General features: G+C 41.8%; 1 protein-coding gene across 1 annotated transcript in view; it reads left to right on the forward strand.

Annotated features, from left to right (window-relative positions):
* The first annotated feature begins 1,795 nt into the window (after window positions 1-1,795).
* Window positions 1,796-25,252, forward strand: part of TBCEL (tubulin folding cofactor E like) — a 262,263-nt gene continuing 238,806 nt past the window's right edge. Inside the window, exon 1 of the mRNA XM_085645968.1 lies at window positions 1,796-1,866. Within this exon, the coding sequence (XP_085502094.1) occupies window positions 1,852-1,866 (15 nt within the window). The 5' untranslated portion in view covers window positions 1,796-1,851. The remainder of the gene's footprint in view (window positions 1,867-25,252) is intronic.

Below are 25,252 nucleotides of genomic sequence, written 5' to 3' on the forward strand. Positions count from 1 at the left end.
ACCGTGCTGTATGATTATCAGCAAGATGTATTGTTGGAAAAGTCCTTTAAAGGGCTTCCTCAACTTCACACACCTTAATGGGAGTGAACTTTCAACACTAGAGAACTTTATTATAGCTGCAGAAACACCCCATACTTCCCAGTGCTGTCATTAAACCGGTTGGCTTTCTGCTAAGTATAGGGCACTTTGCAAACATACAACACTAGACTTCACAGCCATTAATAGAACACCTAGAGTTTACCATCTAGATACCGAATCCAGATACATCGCCTAATGCCTAACTTCATCCTTTCAGTGCTTTTCAGCCCCAATAAAACTGACACACCAAACCATCCAGATCCTGGTGCATCCATTATCTGGGGATCACACACTCACTCACACACATAGGGCCAGATGTACAACCACAGCATTTTGCGACTCGCAAATTGCGCCAAATTGCGAGTCACAAAATGCTATGTACAACAGTGTCTCAGACACTGTTTGTGTTTCCCAAAGGGGACGCAAATTGCATGCCTTATGAATATTAATGAGGCAATTTGCAACCCCTTTGGGAATGGCTGGCACTCCCAGGGATGGTGGCGTGCTGGGGTCAGCAGACCACCATGTCTGGGACTGCTTTTAAATAAAGCATTTTGTTTGTAAATGCAGCCCTTTTCCCTTAAAGGGAAACGGATGCATTTAAAAAATAAAAATGAAAAAACAGTCATATATCTGGCCAATAATGCTCTCCCATGGACTATCAGAGCCAACCTAACCCTAGACCAATGTAAAATCCTTAAGCCCCACCTCTTGAAATTTGAAGGTTATTGAAGTGCCCTGCCCAACAAAATGCTAAAATATTGTAAATATATCCATTTTGTATGTAGTCCAAACTAGAAGTCATCTGTCCTTTATGCTAGTCTATTATGTATGCCTAACCTATAATAGCGTTTCTGATGTAAATTTTAATTACTGTTACCTGTTACATTATTTCAGCTTTGCCACCACTGTCAGAAGCTCCTATATTACATTTAATCCTGCAGTTCATAGGAAAAGTTTCACAATTAGATTGAATACAAAATCAAACACAGGCAAGGGCCTCCTAGGTTGCGTACATTGTATCAGTGGGTGTTAATCTTTCAGGCTCATGTGAAGAATGGATTCTCAATGGTATCAGCAGTATAGTCCATATGTGGTATCTTCACAAATAATGGTAGAGGAGCCTTGCTCCAAATCTACGAAGATCTTTAAAATTTACTATGGCTCTGTCTCTTAACTAGAGCTACAGCATTGTAGCAACATGTAGGTACATATCAGTGTTTTTTGTGTGTCAAGAGTAGATTATCAGGGCTAATTTTCAGTTCTATAGTACATATCAGATCCCAGTTTAATAAGCCACCATATAATTGAGATTGTTGGATCACATGTAGGGCCTCTTAACAGCATTATAGGCCCCAGCCAAAGCACTTAGCCCTGCCTACTCAACTATACCCAGGAATAAAAATGTTTAATGGAAAATTAGTGTTAAATTCTGTTCTGCATGGAGCTCCTATACTTGTGGGGCCCCTAAGCAACTGCCATTTAGTAAAATAGTGTCAAAACATATGAGTTTGGCACTACAGCGTGCTAAATGTGAGAATTATTAGTTAGAACTTAATGCAGTCGTGGACACAGCCAGGTCACAGGTAAAAAGGCAGGAAGGAACATGAGGTCATCCCTACACTGGAGTTTTGTGGACTGTGCACCCTAGTGTCAGAATTTGTTCAGTCGTGTTTACAGAGTCATTCATATTTGTCTCATGCCCATGTGAGTAATCATTAACCACAAATGTGAAAAGAAGCAGGAAGTGAAAAGCTGAAAGTCCGTCTTGTGATGTACAAGCTGTCGGTGAGTACTGGCCTCTGTGCCTTTAACAATCTGCTTTTCAATCATATAATAATAATAATAATAATAATGTTTTTCAGTATCCTTCCTGTTTTTCACTAGTGTTTTGACTGTTGAGTTTGTGTGCTTTGGCTTTGTTGGGGGACTCATCTTCTGTTGCACCTCAGTTTAATAACCAAGTTACTTCCTTTGTATGCCCCAGTCTTTGGGGACAGCTAGGCATGCTGTTAGGATTGAAATCAGTCTGAAATTCAGATAATGCATGACACAAGTAATTAAACTTGATAAGCTCAACATCCAGGCAGAGTAATATCTTTTTTGAAAAAGCAGTCTTTTATTTAGAGACAGGAATGTAGTGCAAATATAAGTAGGAACGGCTCTACACACAGTGTTCTTGCACATTCTACACAGATACAACTCAGAGCATACATTTGGGGCAAATATCACAGCATATCCAATTACTCATGGACAGTTTTATCTTATGCAAAAAAGCCTCCCGTGTCCTTAACAGACCTTATGAAATCTCAGATTTACAATTTCCATTTTCTATAGCCAATAAAGGAGTAAAAGCGGCAGACGGAATACTAAACTTTCTGATTATACATCTGCCCTCTGCTGTATTTTATCAGTGGTACTGGGTGCAGATCTTGAGATCTCAGCAGGTAAAGTTGTCCAAAAATGTAAATAACCACAAGCCCACCACCAAATAGGAACTAGGGCTCCACCTAATATGCAAAACATAAAGTTAGTGTGTCACTTGGCCATTTCACAAAATCTCAATATCTGTTTAACAGAACTAATGGGGTTCTGACTCTTGGTATCCACAATTAGACAGGATTCGAGGAGGAGACCTGTTGTAGTCCAAACTGGTCTCAGTCACAGTTCAACAGAGGAGGAATTCTGGACGTGAAGTTGGCTATTAGGCAAAGCGCTTCCAGGGGAGGGGGGGTGGTTATACCCACCCTCAAAAGCTGTGCTCTGGTATCTTGAAAGCAGGTAGTTCAGGTCAAAATTTTTAAGTAGTTGGGATAAGTGGGGGAAATATAACTGGTTTGAAGAGGCCAGTATTTACCCTGCTTTGGTTGCACAGTAGAAAGCCAGGGACAACCAAACCCTTAAGCTATGCTCAAATTGTGGCCATTCCTTGAAGGAGGACAGAGTCCTGCAGCTGGCCATGCAATGTAAAACAGGGTAAGAGTGGCACATATTTCTCAGACATGTACGAATGTCATTCCTACAGCCATGGCTTTAATTTATTTTACTTCAGTCATTTGTCATCAACAATCTCTAGTTATATTTTGTTACTCGCTGGCACTGTGAAGAACCTTTTATTCTGAGCAGTAACTAATATGCTATTCCCCAGTGCTCAATTGCTAATGAGTAAAGAAAAAAGAAATAACTGCCTGTGCCCAATGTTTTTATTACAAGCCCAGTACTGCCAAATGTTAGGGAATGCTCAATACTAAGGCTGCGTATTCTTAGTGCCACATCATGCCTCTGTCTTACACCCTGCACTTCCTTACTCTTCTTTTACTCTTGCAGATTCTTTTTCATCCTTGCTTTCTCCTTTTGACACTGTTTTTTTCATCTTTCTCTTCCTCTCTTTACAGTTTTCTTCTCTGTCGTTTGAAACTTCGTTCTGACTCAGGGGGTTTAAGGTGGATGTTTCGGCACAGGGCCAGACCTTGTGATGAGCTTGGGGGTGGATGGACAGATTGTTGGGGCCACAAGCTACATGGAAAGACAGTGTGTGGAGCTTGGGTTACATGGACATCCAGAATCAGGGGTTTGGAGCACATGGACAAGCTGTGAGAAGAGATTTAGGCACACAGACTCATAGTGGGTGGTGTCTGAGAACAAGGACAGACAATGTGACCTTTGTGCGGATGGACATGGCAAGTTGGTCAACGTGGTGCTCCTAATCCCTCAAACCCTTCCATTGACTGTCTCCTTCCTCTTGTTCATTTTAATCTACTTTTCTCACTTTCTATGCTTTTTGGTTCATAATTCCCTGACCCCTCGACCCCGCTCATCCCACCCCCATCAGATGCCTTAGGCAGTACTCTTGAGTTTTTACGGCAGTATGTAGTGGTCAGTGATGGTGGTAGCGAGACACGGGTTGTGATGGTGATTATGACTGTTGGCCTCAGTAGCAGCCCCTTAGTATGTCCAGGGAGGCCCCTTTCTTCTCAAGCAGAATGTAACGACCGAAGCCTTCCCCTACTCTACAGTTTTGCTGGACTATTCGGCAGCCATTTCCTGGTTGGCAAGTTGTTTCCCATGACAAAGCTTTTAGTTTTCAGTTCTGATTGTAAACTTTGTCTTTTCCCTTTCCTCAAATCTGCCTCACTTTGCCGGAGACATGCTGCAGAGTGGGCCCCTCTACTGCGATTCCCAGGTGTTGTAGGGTCACTGGTTTGGAGCAGCCGTGGTCCGTGCAAGTAGGACCGATGGGGACGGGTGGGTGGGGGAATTTCGACTGAAGATGACGAGGGAAAATTAAATAAAAAAATAATCTTCCCTCGTCATCGTCCGTTGAAATCCCCCCACCTGGCCCCACTGCTCTTACCTGCACGGGCCGCGCTGGTTGTGAGAGAGGCAGTACTTTAAATGGGCCGGTACTGTCCGGTACAGAGTACCGGTACTTTTTTATTTTGAGAGGGAGAATACCGGCACTTTTCAAGACCGACCCAACACTTTTAATTGGAGAGTACCGGCACTTTTCAGAAACAAGCAGGTACTCGACTACTCGACTATAGAGTACCTGCACTTCTATTGTTCCATTTCAAGCACTGGAGAGAGGTAGAGTTGGGCGTCATGGCATATCCTTCTCTGTCCTGTGGACTACCGTATGGAACTCCTTCAATATTATTCATGGCCTGTCTCCTCCTTCCCACACACACTTATTCAGTGGGAAGAGAGTGAGACAACCACCGATGGCACTTGTGTTTTTCAAGTTTGAATGAAACCAAGTTACTGCCTTGCTGTGAACCTGGAGTGAGGGGTTCAACAAAAGCCCTTTTTCCTGATCCATGTCCAGCTGGGTTCACTTGTTCATCGAAATGTGGACATCAGATGCCTTTTGTGTGCTTTGCCTAAACCCTGCTTGCTGTGGAAGTCTTCCAGTGCCACCATGGTACAGCAAGTGTGTTTGGACGGGAATGTCACCTACTCTGAGAGCCCAACTGCATGTGAAGTCATGCTAATCTAGCTTGTGCGCAAATGGCTAGGCCTGTCTGTGGAAATACAAGGCCCAGGATCTGTCCTGTAGCTGGAGGGGCACACCAAGCATGCCCTCATAGTGGGCAAATGACTACTGTCCCCATCAAAGGCCTGTGTGTAGCACATAAAGCGGTGCTGGTAGCTATGTGTTGTGATTTATAATGTGACTAGATCTTTATATTTATGTCAGTAGGAATGTGGCCGACTGAACCCTCTTTTATGTTGTTATGTGTACCCCAGAACCTTGCAATGACATTATGTGTACGGAGTACATGTTTGCAAGCATTGAGCATGCAATACATATGTGGTAGTAGGACTCTGTGTATTAGTCTGAGTACCGAAACCAATAGGATCCATTTTGGAGGCCTCTGGTTTAGCATGGAACAAAATTGAAGATGATGACAGCTTCTCCAAACACTGGAAACTTATTGCCTGCTTTAGTGTGGGTCAAGATCTAGACATTGAAATGAGGACAGAGACAGGGCTTCCTTAAAAAAATCCATGAAGACTTGGTTAGCAAAGAGCTGTGAATTAGTTCTTCATGAGCACTGGTGGGATTACAGTTTCTGTTGCTGAAGGTGAAGTTTCTGTGTCAAGCCTACCCATTTGCCTACCCTGATTACTAATTTAGAAAGTTGATGACAGTCACATGCAGAGATCTCACACTTAGTTGTACCATGTGATAGGTGCTCCTGTTGCAGGGATTCTGCTCTAGAACAGAACTATGCTTGGGACCATAGAACATCAACCTGTAGGGACTGAGTCACCATACCCCATCAGTATCTATGAGCCTGAGTCCGACCAACTATAGTGCCTCAGTTGCTCTCCTGACTTTACCAGAGAGACAAGTGACTTGGTATCCCAGAACACAAACCTCTCGACCCACTCAGGCATCGCGCTAACAGGATACACCCTTTCACTCTCTCACTCGTACTTGTCCACAACAAGATAAACAAGAGACACAAAGGAAGTTTATAACATTTATTTTAACTATTATGCTCTAATATGACGTATTTACGCTACAATTATAAAACAAACACATACCAAAAATATTGTTAGCATGGTTATACGGCCATATATCATAAAAAGCCCTGTCATGTTATAAGTCAGATTAGCCTAACCCCCCCCCCCCCTTTCTACTGAACCTAAATGATTATACATCAAAGATCACTGGGATTAGTGGCAGACCCCGTACCTTAGCATACATAGATGGATGTTCGACATCTCAGCTGATGTAGTAATCTTGCTTCAGGACCTTCGCTCAGTGTGTGTTCTGTTATCAGTTATATGACAAGACGTGCTCACAAACAGCAGCTGCATTCTCGTGTTATGCCTAGGTGCTAGTGTTTGACCAGAGAGAATAACAAGAAACATTGTTGTTTGGCCTTGTCTATGGTGTCCAGACTAAATAGCAGGAAAAGAACTTAACACAAAAAAATGCAGATTCTGTGTGAAAATACAATGCGGCAGAAAAACAAGCATATTTATGTAGTAGCGTGTGCAACGGAAATGTGACCTACAATGTGCACAATAAGGCTAACAAAGGGAAAACGACAATGGGCCATGCAGGAAACTCACAACACTCCTGCTTGGAGACAGCCCCTGTGCTAACTGCTGTAAGAAGCATCACTTTGCCTGTGGCTGTGGTCAGAGAGCAGCCTAAGAAGGATACTTGAAATTGAACCGCTCCTAACTGGTTCTGAAGTTTGAGAGAGTGACACCACATCCCCTTTTTAGAAGTTCTTCTTGACCAGGAATGGAGTGCTACCCAGAGCATGAAGAGCTACTGTGTAACCATTTGTAGCGCCTGCATGACAGCCAGTCTCCCAGAGGTGAAGGCACTTAACCTGAAGTTTGCACTTACTGCTGGTAAAAAACTGAGTGCCTATTGCCTAGAAACCTGCCTTCTTAGAGGAGTGTGCAAGAGGAGAGACTGTCAAATAGGAGATGCCCAGCACGTTCACAGGGTGTAGAGCCCCCAGCGAAAAAGACACCATCAGAGACCTAAGCCAGGAGACACAAACATTGTGAAGGGACCCCTGGTCTCTCTGTGTGAACACTACCTGAGAACTGCTCCATAGACTTGTCAACCAGACAGGCTGTATCTGCCTACTGCCCACTATGGCTATGACGTTGTGCAGCTGCCACTGCACCTCACTTCTGTGCTATTGATTGGCATGGGAGGCCACAACTGCTGCTTGCTGCTATGAGCCTCATCTGCCTGGGAAGCCTCAACTGCACACCACCCCTGTAAGACTCATGAGCCTGGGAGGCCGCAATTACACTGCGCTGCTGTTGAACTTATAGGCCTTGTAGGCAACACCTACACATTGTCACTGTGAACCTGACCTGCTGATGATGTTGCCTGTGCTGGCAAGTCTGGGCTGTGACATCAGTACCAGAACTGCATGCCCTCAGAAAGTAACTCAGTTGTCCTTCTCACTGCCACTGGAATGACTGTGATAACCTGCACCTATGCTTCATTTGTGCCTCTGCCACTAGATACTACTACAGTGCCTATGTATCACCAGGTTGGAGAGAAGATATTAGAGTGGGAGGGTACAGCGCCACCTGAAGAATGCAACCATGGCTTTAATCCTGTATTCTTGAGCACAATTTGTTTGTGTAGTTCTTAGTAATTAAAGTGTTTGCTTTTACTAACAGACAAGCACTGGGGTGGACGTTGAAAGTATTGTGCCTTTTGATTGATTGTAGTGTTTAATGCTGTTGCCTCCCACGGTACCTCCCTGAAAAGTCTTGGTCTACTCACCGATGAAAACCGGTCAAGTGGCGAAAGGATTACACTTGGCCCAGTTTTCAGAGCCACCGTAGGACGGATCCAAGACACCAATGGCAAACAACCTCAACCACCACGTTCGGACACATCAGCCCTGGTCTGCACTGTGGCATTCCTGGATTGGGGTCTGACAGAGGGAAAATGCTGGGAGGGCTCAGTGCCTTACTGAGGGGTCAGACATGATGACAGAAGCCCCCTCAGCCACCAATGCTGCCTTCCACCCAACACACTCTGAACCACCGATCTCCATCGGTGTGCAGAATGGGGAAGGCTGTGGATCATCTCACATGGCAACTGTCTTGTTTTCTTATGCCATGATTGAAGGGGCTGAACTGAAATGTTGATCAGACTACAGAGCACCTGTCTTCCGTTTTATCCCTGCGATAAGGTTTAGTAGCCGTCTTTGGTGAGGAGGGATGTCCTCACAAAGAAATAACAAACTGGACATGGACTGGGATGACCGGCACTTACAAGATGATATGTTCCAAAGAAACTGTTTACTACTGAGCTTCTTGAAACAAGTTAAGTCTAAACTGCTCTTATGTAGTATTGATGTTCTCAGGCATAACAATCTTGTGCAAACTGCTTTTAGCAGGGTGTAGCAATTGTTATGCAAACTGCTGTTTTCAGATTGAAACGTCACTTATGGAGTGTTCAGATATTCACCGGATCTAGTTTAAGCTACGTAAAACTGCAAAAATGAATACAATCTGGTGCTATTCCCCAATGATTTTCCTTTCCATCACCCTTGCATATTATCACTGGCCACTGCTGTCCACTGGTGACCTTTGTCATTAAAAAAGAAAATGATGTTTCCAATGACCATTATCATAGGTCTGTGCTGTTGTCCTGGAGGCTGAGAAGCCCCACTCCTCCTCCCCATCATCATCAAAAACTGTTTATTTCTGAAATAACAATCCAAAGAACACAGTGCATTAAAAATACAGAAATGTAGTAGTTAAAAAATTAAATACATATAGTAAATTAAAAATAATGAATGTCGAAAGTTGCATACAAAGTGTCAGTGCCACAATCATAAGTGTAACACATGATTTATCAAAAGCAGAGTGACACAGATTGATCAAATTGTCCATACATATTATTAGACGTACCAAAAAGAATAGCAGTTGGAGGGATTTTAAAAACCTTATGTGCAAAAACAAGCATTGGTAAATGCAAGAGGTTTCACCTATGTGATTAATAGTAAGTTATTTTTTGTTGTAAGTTTTAACCTGGTGAGCAGTTGTGCAATATAAGTTACTGAAACTTTGTAAAAGTGTTATGACCTGTTTATTGAGAAAGGCAATATTTTGTGCAGTAACTGGTGGTAATATAAAGCGGGGGTATTAGATGAAGGACAGAGGGTTTCACTAAAACAAAATGCAGCCCACAACGTTCCCCAAATAAAAATGTGAGAAACATGATTTAGTACAGTTGTGATTTAGGAGTGGAAAGGGGTATCATAGAAACTACGAGAAGATGAGTTAAAAGGTGATAGAGAAAAAAAAATCGCACGGCTCACAAACACACTTGGAATGCTTGCTGACACGAGGAGATTAATTTAAAAGCATCAGACAAACCAAAAATGCAGCTGAAAAGCATGCACATCATATGCAGTCCTAATGAAATATCTACACCTTCTGTGAAGTTGTTAAGTAATATAGAGTGAAGGCGTACAAACAGAGGGAGATTAGGTGAAGTGCAGAGAACAAGTAAACAATCCTATGCAGCAATAATATAACAATCATGTTATATGTTTGTCTGAATGTGCCTACCCTGCCGATTCGCGTCAGACCACAGAAGTAGTGTGAGACGCTGTATCCGGTGTCTCTCAATAAGTATCTGCTGTCCAAGCAGTTTATGCTAAGGCCTTCTACATTTCACTTTATGGAACTCTGTTTACTTATGTGTCGATTTTTAAGGTCAGGCAACAGAGTGCACACTCTAAGATGGTCCTGGACTTCTGATCCAAGGACTGATTTCTCACTTTTGAGCTCTAGCCACACAGTTATCATGGACTCTTTCTTAGGCAGTGTGATATTTGGTTCTAAGTACACGATTTGAAGAGGTTTCATAAATCAAGTTAAAGATGCCTGTCTGCGGGACTAGAACAGCAGAACATTAGTAGAACTGTGCATGGTGGCTAGCACCAAAACAACATGGACAGATTAGGTAAAGTGATTACATGATGCATTTTGCTAATCCCTGTCAATGAACTGAGCAGGGTATTCGGACATTTGTGACACATGCCAGACTGGATTGAGTGTGTAAAGCTTACTTTAACCCACAGTAAATACAACACACACTTCTGCAATAAAAGACTCAGAACCTATACAGTGTTTGAACAAAAATGACAGCGATTACTAAATATTTTGCACATCATGCAATATTTCTTGTTTTTATCATTTATTATCATGTTAGTGTATTTTAAAATTAGAAGCATGAGAATCTAATCTCTACGAGAGCTTATTTATATGTTGACCTTAAGGAAATTGTGAGTAATCACAACTAGTATGCAACTCATTGATTTTACTTTCAATTTAGCCCTGACATTTTATTCCTCTATGATAATTCATAGGGACTGGTAGGCCCATGTGCTCCCTGGACTAGCTCAATAGAAGAAAAGATGGTCGATCATGGGGCTCTTGTTTAAGAACAGAGAGGCATATTATCAAGACAGGCGATAAAATTATCACTGCTTTAGCGGCAAAATGGCGATAATGGGCTTGATAATATGCTCTATGGAATTCCAATTGAAGCCCATGTTAGATGTGAAGGACATCTAACCTGAGCTTCAATTGGAATTCGATAGAACATATTTTCAAGCCCATTATCGCCGTTTTAGCAGCAGTTTTCTGCCGCTAAAGCGGCGATAATTGTATCGCCTGCCTTGATAATATGCCCCATAGAAAGAAGCATCTGTTCTCCTCTATTTACTAGCGATTTGCTCCATATGGCTGAAAAGATAACGTGCTATAGTTACAAACGCGGTAGGCAAAGGAAGAACAATATATGTCCAGCGGATGCAAACTAAAGATATGAGAACGCCCTGAACATGAGATCACATACTGGAATATAAAGGTTAATCTGTCACACATCCGCAAAATGTAGGATGATTTTTCACTTGTAAAACTAATGATGACATGTCCTTGGCACTATGTGGAGTGTTGGTGATGGATGTTTCTCTGGCGGCGCCGCCTCATGCAAAACGTTTTCGCACAAACAGGCAAATAAAGCCCAAATTTGTGTAACCAACCAGGAGAGTTATTTTCTGCATAAATGGGAAAAATATCACCAATTTGTGTGGGAAATAGCTTAATCTGGCAACACTGTTCTGCACCTACGTTTTTGTAATGAAAACTGGGGGCGGGGCTCAAGTCTGAATGCGAGGCTTGGAGAATAGTGGTTTCCAAGCCTTGTGAAATAAAAGAAACTTACAGCGCTGAGTGAAACAGAAACAAGAGAAACAAATGAAAGACACCGGATTCGACGGCAAATGGAACGTATGACTAACCAAATAAGCCTTGTAACAGAAATGTCAGCATTTGAAAAACAAGCACAGTGCAAGCAAAACCTAACACAAAAGAGCTCCACAAAAGCGAATGAAAAAGGTATTTTGGCCATGGGACACTGATAAGAGAAACACACCAGAGAAACAACAGGAGATAGTATGCTACAGTTAATAGAAACAGAGTAAAAGTAAGTTGCAAGCACACTAACCAATGAAAGATCAGGGCAGGATGTAAGCCCCTTTTAAGATTTATGTTAAATACAATAGAATTCAAAAGCACAGTGCAGGTGAAACCTAAAAGGAAAAAAATAAACCCTGATGATGTTAAGACAGTGTTCAGATAAAAAAATAATGTGCAGGTGCAATAAAACTTTAATAGAAAGCTCCTATCAGATAGAGAAGTGCTATTTGAATGTATCAACATTTCAAACTTTTAACACTGCGATTGTGAATGAGCCAAGCAGGATGCAAAATATGTGTCATTGCAATAAAAATCACCTCTCTGGTGTCAAAGTGTAGAATACGTAGTGCAGGCCCGCATTGTCGGAAACCCAAGAGTTTACACACAGGTTTTAACCATTGTTTGTGTGCCCTGCCATAAGCAGGGCAGAGAAAAGCAAAGTGATGTAGGGTTTCTTTGACTAAATTACAGGAGGGGCACTTGCCGGAACTACAATACTTTGCACCCCAGTTCACAAAATAAACTATTTATAGGCAGAAACTCCATTTAAAATAAAGTTGCAGAGGGGTACATCCTGGGAAAGTGTCAAAAACAGTTTTTAAGCAGGGGTGATATTTTTATTTAGGAATGAGTCTGTCAGGCTCCTTGTCTTAAAACAACTCAATTCCCTCAGCCACAGGTGCTCCTTTAAGAGGTCTCTTATTAAGAAGCGAGATACTAACTTGGCTGTATCAGGGGCATACCAAAGGGTAGGCAATCCTATTTCATAAACCATAGACTTAATATAAGCAAATTAAGGGATCTTTTCACAGCCACAAAATTGTAGAAGCTCCTTAATCAAGACTCTAAAAGATTCCAATTTGTCTGTGAACCATAGTCGGTGCCAATACATGATGGGTCACGACATAATACTATGGTTGATCGGGTAGATGCCAATGTCCAGGACTTGGGTGAGAGGGGGGACCATGTATCACCCAAATTCACAATTTTGGCCCATGGAAGGGGGCCGTGCAGCTCCCTCCCCCATTTCTATGTTGCTAGACCCCGGGGGATAGGGTCCCCGGGGCTAAAATCGGCCCCGGGAGGGAGGCGGCATGGCCCCCCTCCAATTAAAAAAAAAAAGAAATGTAAAAAAAGGCCAGGCCTCGAGGGAAGGGTCCAGGGGCCGAAATTGCCCCAGGGAAGCGCAGGCGATGTGGCCCCCCTTCCTTAATAAAACAAATATCTTTTTTAAAAGGCTACCCCGGCAGGTTGCCAGAGGCCCGCCCCCTTTCTGCATCACTCTGCAAACGCTACTCCTGGTGCACATCTGGTTGGGCGATGAAGTTTGGCTGCTGATGGTCCTTGGGGGCCAACAAACCCTCCTTTTACCTCCACTAAGTCCCACACAGTGGGATTGCTGAAATATTGTCAGAGGCCATGCCTCCTTTCACCACCACTCTGCAAGCATGTCTCCTGGCACACAATTGGTTGGGGGATGAAGCCCCCTTGGCTACTGAGGGACCTTGGGGGCCAAATACTCCTCCTGTTACCTACAGTAAGTACCACACAGCGGGATTGCTGAGAGGTAATTGGAGGCCGACCCCCTTTCTCCACCACTCTGCAAACGCACCTCCTGGTGCACTACTGGTTGGGGGAAGAAGTCCCCTTGGATGCTGAGGGTTCTTCTGGGCCAAGAATCCCTCATGTTACCTCTAGGAAGTCCCACACTGTGGGATTGCTGGGAGTTGGTCAGAGGCTCTGTCCTTGTTCTCCACCACTCTGCAAACACATCTCCTAGCGCACTACTGGTTGGGGGATGGAGTCCTCTTAGATACTGAGGGACCCTGGGGGCCACAAAGCCCTCTTGTTACCTCCAGTAAGTCCCATACAGCGAGATTCATGAGAGCTGGTCGGAGGCCCTGCCCCCTTTCTCCACCACTCTGAAAACGCTACTACTAGTTAAAAAAAACAAAAACAAAAATTCACTTAAAAAAACAAGATTTACAGGGACATTACAGTTAGGAAATAGAATTTGAAAAACCTTAGAAATTCACATAAAAAACCAAAGGCTAAAGGGACGTCATAGTTAGGAAATAGAATTTGAAAAACCTTCGAAAGTCACTGAAAAAACCAAAGGACGTTATAATTAGGCTCAGATTTCACTCATACATAACCATTGAAATTCAGCGGTTATAGTTACCTGAGCTAACTATAACTTATGGCCCTGCAATGCACTGCTTATGACCTCACATATAACATCACTCATGACATGATCAGTGACATAACACATGACAATAATTTTCTAGCAAAGTTCGATCTCCCTTCTTAAACAAAGGGACCTTGATACTGCCTGTCCATGGGGGGAATTTATTTGTTTTATAACAACTTTTAAAAACCGGGCACAGGATTTTACTCCAAAGGGATACATTTTGTTTTAATACTAAATCTGGAATTTCATATGGCCCCGTCGCAGCTGAGGTGCACATTTATCTGATTGATAACTCATTCTCTTTTTCAGATGGGGTCCATAAGGCTAAGCATCCCCTTTTGCAATACGTCTATTAACCTATCCCTCATTTGCTGCATATAAACCCATGAGAAAGTCAATCCAGATGGATTCTTCAAAGGATCTGACTATTGATCCACATCCCTCTGTGACAAGTGCCCAAAAGATCCTAGTCTGAACTTTTACTGCAGCTTCCGTCAGATTGATCCAAATAATTTCGCATGCCTCGGTCTTCAAACGGGCCTTCAGTCGACTCCTTCTAGTAACAACACCCTATTACTATTATTCCTCTCAGGAACGTTATCCATATATAGTTTCCTAACTAGGGCATTTATTTCCTTATTTAACAAATGAAGAGACCAGGGAATTGCCTTAAACTTGCAGTTTGGATTTTTCGAGTAACACCTCTCACTAACTGCTTCATGAACATTCTAATTCGTTTCCCATCCAAGCATCCAAGCATCAATATTTTCAAGAATAGCTTCTAATTTGCTTTTCAGGCCTATGATCATCCTATGATCCCACTGTGTTCTCCCTGTTTTTTTAAAAATAAAAATTGGATGAGGACCCATCAAACGTTCATGAGCTAATAGGCGTCATATTTAGACTCAGGGAGAAGATCAACTGTGGTCACTGATGAGGGTATCTATGGCTTTTAAGTCACTGAACAGAGAGAACGAGGTGCAACCTACCACCACGTAATCCAGAATTGCCACTACCCTTGAGGATTTACGAGTGTGTGAGGCTGGAGAGTCTGAGGGTAGTCTCCCATTAGCTATAAAGCAATAATTTTTTTCAGTTGGGCAAATAGGAGCTTCTCTCTCTTATTATTTCTTATCTTTGGAGGAAAGATAGCTGGAGGAATTTTCAAAGCTTCCTCTTTTTCAACATCACGCAATTGTTCCAAGGCAGAATTGAATATTTTGCAATTTAAGTACCATACCAAAATTATATGTGGAGGCTGTTCCTTATCAAAGGCTTTTTTAATAAAAGAAAATACCTTATTCAGAAGAGCTTCATAGATGGCCTCTGGTTGGGTATAAGCATTTACCAACATGTGTATATCCCTTGCTCCCTTCCTCAGTTAAACAGAGTTACTGTCATAAACAGGTTACAGGGATCGTTATAACATTCATACTTCTAATTAGGCCTATTGGACAACAGGCATGCTATTCCCTCCGTTTGTGTGACCACTTTAGAAGGTGTAGCTTAACAATCCAAAGTGAAGTAATCTTCACACACAAACTCCCTATCACACAGTGTTTCCTGCCTTTAGTGAGGTCAAATAGTGCAATTTCTACCTGCTATTCTTTATTACCACTGCGTTCCAGGAAATAACATTCAGCTCATTGCTAATTATAAGGCCACTGTGGATGACTATTCTGGGAAGCACTATTTAGTACACTAGGTAAGAATTTCCATCTAAGAAGCTCATCCTCGCTTGTAACTTGGGCAGAGGAAGTGGTAGATTCCCTAATACATACCTCTATGCCATATTTACCTTGAATAACTCTTGCCGCTTGTAATCAGCCAGAGACGCTCTGCTAGGGGAGAGAGGGGGGTTGCCCACTGCCCACCTCATCATTCCGATGAGAAATCATACCAACATCATGCCTCCCATTCCCTTCTAATACAGGGAGGACATCAGTGCCCCTGCATTGCAAACATTCAGAATGTTTTAATATAATATTTGCTGTGAGTTTGGAGTAGAATGTCATCCTTGATTTTGAACAGGACCCTGAGTGCAAGATGGAAACCAAATTAATATCACTACTTTGAATTAGCTTCAAAGTCTCAATTAGGACCTGTTTAAAATTAAGTCTGCATCAAAGAGGGGAATAAAATCCAAAATGCAAGTGTCCTCATTACACCACATAGAACGTTTTTCTTCTAGATTAAATTACTCCAAGGGACCCATCTTTGTTCTTGAGTCCATAAATGGTGAAGTCAATAGGATTTAGAGAAATCGGTATACAAGCAAGATGAACTGCAAATACCACTGCTGTTACCTCTACAGTCCTCTCCTTTGGCACACTAGAGGATCCATAAACAGGATCCACAGCTTGTGGCGATGAATGCGAAATTTGAATAGTGTCTTCTGCTCTTTGTGGGGCATCTACCATCTCTCTGAAGTGTAATATACTCTGACCCTTCTTCGAGATTCTATAATCAGATCTTTTCTTCCCTCTCTGGCTTTTCTTACTGTCCTTAAACTTTGACTGAGATGTACATGATTTACAAGACCTTAACTCATGCCAGGAGCGGATTTGAAATTGGAAACACTTCATCTTCAACACCCTGAGAATTTCCAACTGGACCCTTCACAGGACCTCTTTGCATTGTGGCTTTCCTGCCTGTAAACCAAAGACAATTTGAGGACAAACATCTTTATGGTTAGCCATCCTGGCTGGCATTAAAACCTCTTCCATTTCAGTTGGCTCTCTAAGATCAGAACCCTTGTCCTTCATGTTACTGATGAGTTCCTTCAGTATTGCTGTCACAGTATCGAAGATGCAATCTGATCCTCCTACAAATTTTTCTAACAACTTCAAAATTGAAGATCAGAGTTTTTCCAAGCACAGCAAACAGGCTGAAACCTTTACATCTTGATCTGGAGGATGACACAGCTGAATGTCACTTATATTCAAATCTGGTGTCACAGACAGGTGAGATAGCAGGGAAGGATGGTTTGAAGGACTGCTACTAAACATTTGCAGAGCCATAGGTGCGATCTGAGGGGGAGTCACCACAGGCTGCAATTTATCATCCTTGTCTTGTAACCCATATCTCCTACGTAAGTCTATGTCCAAGTCTGGAACTTAGGAACTTCATAAATCTGTGGTTCCAACTTAATTCATATATACAGGAGGGGAAGGCTCCTTCAGAACTTTTATATTTCACAGCCTTAGTCACAGGCCCAGCCCTTTTCTATTCGGGCTGTTTCCAAGACTCATATTTATTCACTCCAGGTGCTGTTACTGTAACCACTAATGCAGCTACACCCCCTTCATGTGTGTTCCCTTATATGAGGTGCCGCAGTCCTCAGAAGCCAGTGAAAGTTGCACAGATTAGATTTTCAGGAAGATCTATGAGCAAACCTAGTGTACACATACTAGTGCTTAAGAAGCCCAAGGGGGCTATGAGGCTTTATCAGACAGTTGTTCCTCCCAATTAGGTGTTTGCCTAACCGTACCTGGCCTTTCTCCAAACTTTGGCCAGTTTTTAGGCTGTGATGTTAGGAGGCCCAAGGCATATAGTAGGAGTCAAAGAGGTTTGACAGACCTGGACGTATGCCTATAAAGCACAGTGATAATTTTCCAGTTTGCACAAAGGACCGCACAGCCCCCTCGGCAATGCGCAAGCTACACTGACCTGATGCTGGCTGCTCTCACACAACTGGCGGGAGGGACCAAAACCTAAGGCCTGAGCTCTATGTTGGATGAGGTGCAATATGATCCTTAATATCCTTCATTACAGCAAATCTCACCTGCGGGCCGGCGAGAGTAAATAGACGGGCCGAAAGCTGCTCCACTCTTCTCTAAGTACCCAGATCCACACAGCCCGCTGCGCTGCTACCTTGTGGGAGGGATGGCAGCAGGACCAGAAAATGCAAAAGATGCAAACCACAAAGGCCCCAGAGAGGCCAGCCAGCAAAGGGAGCGGCCCAGGGAGTATCACCGCACAATGACCAGCCAGAAATGTTCACCCGTTTAGCTCGCTGCGCCACCGACAGTGGCTCGGCAACCCTCGTTCTTGGCACGTCCTGGCCCCAACTCCATCCGGTCCACTGGGCTCAACTCCTGCTCTACCTGGCTCTGCTCCGCTTTCTCACTCGCCTCAGCTGTGACTAAAAGCTTCCATTCCAATAGCTACCATTTCCGTTCCAAGTCTGAGTGCTCTCTGGTTGAGAGGTTATGAATGATTTCTTTGAACATGTCATGAGTTATGTAATATGTGAAGTCATAAGAGGTGCATGATGGGGCTGCAAGTTACAGTTAGTTCCCTAAACTATAGCTTTCAAATGTCAGTGTTTGTTCAGTTTTTAAACCGTAGGTCTTTTCTCATTTCAACAAATAACTATAATTTAGCTGGATCCCTTGTTTTTCATTGAATTTCTATTTTTTTTTTTGTAATGTAAACTAAGAACTTATTGCCCTACTCAACTACAATGTCACTATGACACTTGTTTTTTTCCAGTGAATTTCAACTTTTTTTTAATCATATTAAAAGTTGAGCATACATCCAATCCCTTCTGACAACTATGCCCAACCCTTTAATGTAAGCATGACCGTTGGCCATAGCAGCAGTAGGTTGGCCACATGACCTCTGTGCCCAAAACCTCACACATGTCCAATCCCCACTGTACATGGCCTTCAGTCATGCCTGGTGTTGATTTGGCCCAGCACCCAATCTCTAAAGCGCATGGCCTATGGCCTGCAAAATGGCAGTTGACTGCAGTGTCTGATCTATAACTATAGCCTTCTCGTTTGTCTATTTAAATGGTTTTACAGTTCCGGGATTGCGGTACCTCAATAGGGCATCACTGTACTGAGTGCTGGTACCATAGTTCCGGGGTTGGCCTTAGAGTCTGGCTTCTGATCAGGCCCTGCATCCAACTCCCATGTCTGCTCAACACTCCAAGGGTGCCAAACTTCCAGCCAAGCACACACCCAACCCTCAATGGTTGCCCAGCCCTCACTGCACACAGCCGAAGACTGTGCAGAGCAGAGGGTTGAGTCAGAGCCTGCCCTCTGACCAGGACCTGCACCCAACTCTCTGTAGGTACCAAACTCTGAGCAGAGGCTAACCCCCTGCAGCACATGGCTTTCAGCAGTGGGGAATGGCACCAGAGCCGGGGTAAGCCCGACCCTGCGCCAAGCCTGCTCAGGTGCCCATTGCCCCATGGGTGCACAACCCCACTGCGCACAGCCTTCAGCCATAGGCATAGGTGGTTTGGCAATGCATCCATACCACTATAGGCAATCAACACCTACTGCGCATGGCCTATGGCCTGCATAATGAAGGTTGACCTTAGGGTCTGGCCTATGATCGGATTTTACCAAAATCAACTAAAGGTAAACCTACTCTTTTTTATATACTTTTTTTTCAGTACCATGGTCTGGAACTGGGATAATGGAACCGCAGGACCGTGGTACCATGGTACCGGTGACACAAAATATTATTTTTATCTTTAAATTGGGACATAAGTATGGGTCTCTTTGGGTCCCACCACATGGCACTAAGTGGTCAGTATTGCCCACCCGGCCCCTTTATGTGGTCTTTGATTTTCTTCAGGATCCATCCATCCAGTTTGAATGGGCCAAACTGAGCATTTCTGGACCCCAGCGGTCAACATATATCTAGATTTACCAGCACTAACCCCTTCATACCTATTGATGCACCTTTTAAAAAGCTGAATCCTTGAGGCTAGCTAAACAAATTTATACAAAATAAAAAAAAACCTCCCTGAGTAAAGTCTACCTTTTTGCCAAACTGTGTGTAACTCTGTTCAGTTTTTTAAAATATTGGACAGCAAAACTTTCCTATGGAAATTAACACCAGAAATCATACTTTTGGGACTCTGCTTAATGGGTCAGTGTAAAGTTTTCCTTGAAGGAGCTGAAGTGGATAAACTTTTTTAAAAAGTTTCATGCATATTTGTCAGATGGTCCAAAGTTATTAAAGAATCAAAAAATGCCTTTCTTGTGGAAAGTATGACCTAACTATAACTACACAGTGGTAACCGCTATATAAATATTCACAGAAAAAAACCCACTAAAAGTGAGGTTATATTTATCATGATAGAATGAGACACTAACTATCATTAAAAAAAACAAGCAAAACGCTGAAATATGCTAGTTATAGTTTATTGAATTGACTATTACTTACTCCCCATCATAAACTGCTTATGAACTAACATATTACATTAGTCATGACATAATAAACAAAATCATTGATTATATCACTTATAATAGTTAAGCAACAACATTGTTGAAATTACTAATTAGATCAACCAATGATTATGACAGTATGCTACAGGCTTTGTGAATGAAGAGAAATACAACAACCTAAACTGATGTTTGAGCTCTTATAAGCTTGTCTCTAAGCTTTCAAATGATGCAAAAGAAATTAGATATTTCAAAAGTAAAGCAGTTTTCATAGCTTCCATTTTTTCTATGTGCATTGTCCAGAACAGGTGTCTCCCACCAGTTGAGCACGAGCTAGGGATAGTGTCTGGATGTAGGGCAAGCCCACTCCTGAACCCCTACTGTATGTTGGATGCAGAATCTGGCATGACCAAGGCCTGGAAAGCAACCTCCACCATGTATGTCCAAAGTCTGTGTTTAGTGAAAGTTTCTTGCTTATGGATGAGTTGGGTGCCGACCTTGGCCACAAGATAAGCCCTGTGTCAATCTTGTCCTATATATGGCAGAAGACCGTGTGCATTGGAGATTTGATGAATGCAGAGAGTTGGATGTAGGGCCTTGCCAGAGACTGGGCATGTGGAGCTGGGGCCCCAGAGAGACCCGTGGCCTTTTCTTGGCTGGCCACACCATGGACAACATGTTGTTGCAGCAGTTACAGGTCTCGGTATCCTGGTCCCCATTGAAAAGCAAATAATTGAAGACTGTTTTTGAGGGCCACAAAAAGGAGTAGATATAAAGGATTATAACAGATTTAATTCACAATAAAAATGTTTTGGAGGTACCATAATAGCTTTAGGACTTGTGGTGTTTTCTAAGATTATTTTTACCGTGGGAAAAAATGCTAATCCTCTGCTCGGGTATGATGAACCATGCGTGTAAGAATACTGTTTTTTCTCCTGACTTTCTCATAGAGGTTATAGAAAGTGATCCAGAAGCTAAAATGTGAGCACCTTTTCTACCAGGTCACGCTATCGTCCCTAGCCTTGTGAGAATAAAGTCTTATATTTTGAATAAAACCTGTTGTCCCAACAGCAGCAACAGCTTTTCAGTTGATTCCCCAGTGTTTAACTGCAGATTCCCGCAGTGGTCTAATGATAAACTATAATGTTAACATTCTGTATTTATGGCAGGAGTGAGACAGACCTGAAAGCCATCTAAATGGAATCAAAGCTGCAAACTTAAATCATTTCTTTTTTTTTAAATTAACAAAATGAGGGAGTTCTTCTTGTCATCAAAATATTAATTAGTGCTCTAGAAAGTTAAAATGAGGACACATTTTCATTGATTTTTCTAATTTCTTTATCATTCATTTCAGTAAAACATTCTGACAATCAAACTGAAACATATGGTTTCAATGCTAGCAGCAGCATGTCAGTTAACTCCCCTAGTGATCAACTGCAGATTTACCACTATGTTCTAATAAGCAACTAGAGTGATAACATTCTGAATTATGACAAAAGTGAGTCACTCATAGACGACATTTTAAAGAAATAGGAGCTATTGAACATAAATCCTTTCCTGAACAGTAGGTTGAAGTAAATGGGCACTGAGCTGTGTTAATGCAGGCATAACATCACAGGTTTAAAATGTGAGGGAAGTGTAGATTTTTAGGAACTTGATTTTCACTTTTTAAAGGGACTAAACATAGTTGAAGAGAGAGTCATTTTCAGAAGTAGAACATCCCCTTTCCACATGTTTACCCAGCCTCCCCATCTTCTCAGTCACTTCATAGTTCCCTTATTCTAAATGTGTGTATGCATGTGTGTGTGTGTGTGCGTGTGTGTGTGTGCGCGAAAAAATATATATATGTATATAAATTCACTGAAAAAACCATAGGTTTCAGAGACGTTATAGTTAGAAATCAGCATTTAAAAAAGCTTTGAAATTCACTGAACAACCATAGATTTCAGAGACGTTATAGTTAGAAATTAGCAACCTTAGAAATTCACAGAAAAAACTATAGGTTTCATCCAGTGAATGTGGTTTAGTTTGAAATTTAAATATGTATTATATATATACCAATCTGTATTGAAGATTGAGTGGATATATAACTGTCTGAATGGAGGATTTAGTAGCTGTCTGACTGTCTGTTTAAGTAAGTAATTAAAAGTGTCTCACTTAATACATGGATTAGTAACTAAACTATGTGAATGTGTGCATCACTGTCTCTGTTGTTGTATAACATGCTGCATCAGTTGGTCACTAACTACATGAGTGTGTATATTAGTTATTGATTAGTTGGGTGAGTATTTGTATGGGACACTGAGTTTGTTTGTGGTTGGATGGGGTGTGTGTAACTCTATTCATAGATGTGTGAATGGCTGATTGACTAGGTGTATAGGTTTAAGAGTGCATGTGGAAACAGTTGTTTGGGTGACTAAGTGTATTTATTTGTGTGTTGGTGAGCGAATATATGTTTTAGTTGTACATCTTCAACAGAGTAAAAGAATAAAAGGCATTGTATGTGAGTGTTGGTGTATATAAATAAGTATATATAAGAGTGAGTGATTGTGAGAGTAACTATATGAATGAGTGTATAATTGTAATGGTGATTTTTTAACATATTAACTATGAGTTACTATGTGTTTGAATAAATGAGGTGTTGTGAGTAAATGTATGTGTGATTAATTTTTTTCATGAGTTAGTAGGATGACTGCATAACCGACTAAGATGACTGCTGATGTGTCACTGTCTATATATGTGTATAAGTGCATTTGATAGTGTTCTATAGATTAGTGACTGCATGTATAAGTGATTCTGTTGTTGAATGGGTAGTTGTGTGTGTAGACGTATGAATCAGTGAGTGGGTACATAGTAACTGGTATTGGTGTGTCAATGGTTTCAAATATGGTACTCTGTATTTTACAGTGAGTGATGTCAGGTTATACTAGTGTATGATGAGGTGTATCAGATTGTCACGTGGATGATGTCATCAGTGATGTCATTTGAGATGTCATCAGTGATGCCATCAGTGATGTCACTGACCATGTCATGAATGATGTAGTATGTGACATCATCAGCATTGCATTGCGGGCACGCGAGTTATAGTTAGCAGAACTAACTATAACGGAGGAATTTCTATGGTTTTGTACGAGTGAAATGTCCAGCTAACTATAACACCCCTGAAACATATGTTTTTTTCTGTGAATTTCTAAGGTTTTTTAAATGCTAATTTCTAGCTATAACATCTCTGAAACCTATGGTTTTTTCAGTCAATTTCAAAGTTTTTTTAAATGCTAATTTCTAACTATAACGTCTCTGAAACCTATGGTTTTTTTCAGTGAATTTCAAAGGTTTTTTAAATGCAAATCTTTAAGTGTAATAGTAGTTATACATATTTTTTTGTACTGATTTTCTACAGTTTTTTAACTGTTTATTTATAAATATTTTATTCATTAAATAACATTACATATTTTTCTGAAAATTGCACACAAAAAATTAAAAAGAATTAAATGAAATATTGTTTCATTTTTTTGTTTTATTTTTTAATTTTAATATATTTATATTATTTTCTTTTTTATTAATTTTTTCCAATTTTTTTTCAGTCGCGCACCCAAAGCGTACACATCATGGTGGGTGCACGGATTCTAGCCGCCATTTTAGAAACGCCGTGAAGGATCCGCGTACGGTGTGCAACGGCTGCATGTTTTTCAGTTACATCATATACATTTAATATTACGTGATGTGCGTGATTGGTATGCGACCAGTCCACGACTCCTGCTCCTGCGCATTCGTGACACATGCGCATTACGGTACGCGACGCTTTCGCGGTGGCGGTTCCCGTGTGACGTTATATACGTGCTGGGGTGCGCTGGGTGCGCGACTCCCGCGAAATATTTTTATGTTCTAAAATGATATGTATGTGTGTTTAATATACATATTAGGGCAAGAGACTATCTAAGATATTCATAAAAATAATATATTTGTACTTACAATAAACGTATATTATTATTTTAAAATATATTTTTGCGAAGTCGCGTCGGGTGTGTGCTTCGTGAGCGCAGAGTGGGCGGATCCCATGTGATCTAAAAAAAAAAAGATTTCATTGGTTCATAACATTTCCCACTGTAACTATTGAAGGACCCCACCCATTTTAATCATTCTTGTTGGAGCATCTTTAGAGAGAGACATCACTTTTCCTACAAGAACCCTTTTTGCTTGTTTTTTTTGGTGTTTTCAAAAAATATCAAACAAAATGGCATCTGGACAGCAGCAGCAGCAGGAGGAAGTATCTTCTGAAGAAGAATTCTTGCAGGAGGCACCACGTCCACAGAGGCCGGAATCTGTTGTGTGGAAATTCTTCACTTTTCCACCTGGAGAGAAGAAAGTAAATGAGAGAAAGGTGACGTGCAAAATTTGTGACCGAGTCCTGTCAAGAGGCAGTGAAAAAATACTCTTGCGACACTGCTTCTATGTACAAGCATCTCTGGACCACACATCCTCTCAATCTTGCTCGGGAGGAAATGAGGCGAGCTGCTTTGAACCCCTCACCTGCTGTGGCAAGTACATCTGGAGCTTCCTCAGGAACATCTGCAATGGACATTAGGCCAGAATTTGCCTTTCTCGAGCAACACTGCGTGAAGTGTAAGAAACTTATATGCTTCGGTGAGCAGTCGGTGGATGCAGTTTGTGCTGCGCAACGCAACCATCGTTGTTAATTTTTTTTGTTTTTGGAATGATAAGTAATTCCAAATGTTTCCTATTTTACTCGTTCTTTTTTTTGTTCATTTTTTGAAAAAACCAAAATAAATACAATTTTTTTTTTTTTTAAATACAAAAGAAAAAAGAAGAAAAAAAATTGTTATCAGAACTACCTTATCTGATTGACAGAAAGAATGCATTAGTAGTGTATGGTGAATTTATAGGTGAAAATTTATGAGGAAGTACTGCAGGCTGACACTGCAAGCTCTTTAGCTGCACTGCACTGTGGCACTTCCGAAGCATAGTGTGGCTCGCGAACCCTCCGGAATTTTCTTGCGGGGTTCCTCACGACCTTCGAGCAGAGCCGGTACCACTGAAGCCGCCCCACGTTGGGCGCCAGTTGAATAACCAGAACCTTTTGGACCTGGCGGCGCAGGGTACGCCCTCTGTCTCCGGAGTTCACCTGCTTCCCTACACAGAGACACGGGACACTCTGTCAGCGTTAGAAGATTGGATTTATTTAGCTGCAGCTAGTACAGTTATCCTAGAAGTACACAAAGTAGGTTCTCAGGAGACTGCCACTTCACTCTGTGGCGCATCAGATTAAATACTATACAATACA

The sequence above is a fragment of the Triturus cristatus genome, chromosome 3_1 (genome assembly GCF_964204655.1).
Source record: "Triturus cristatus chromosome 3_1, aTriCri1.1, whole genome shotgun sequence".
NCBI classification, from domain to species: domain Eukaryota; kingdom Metazoa; phylum Chordata; class Amphibia; order Caudata; family Salamandridae; genus Triturus; species Triturus cristatus.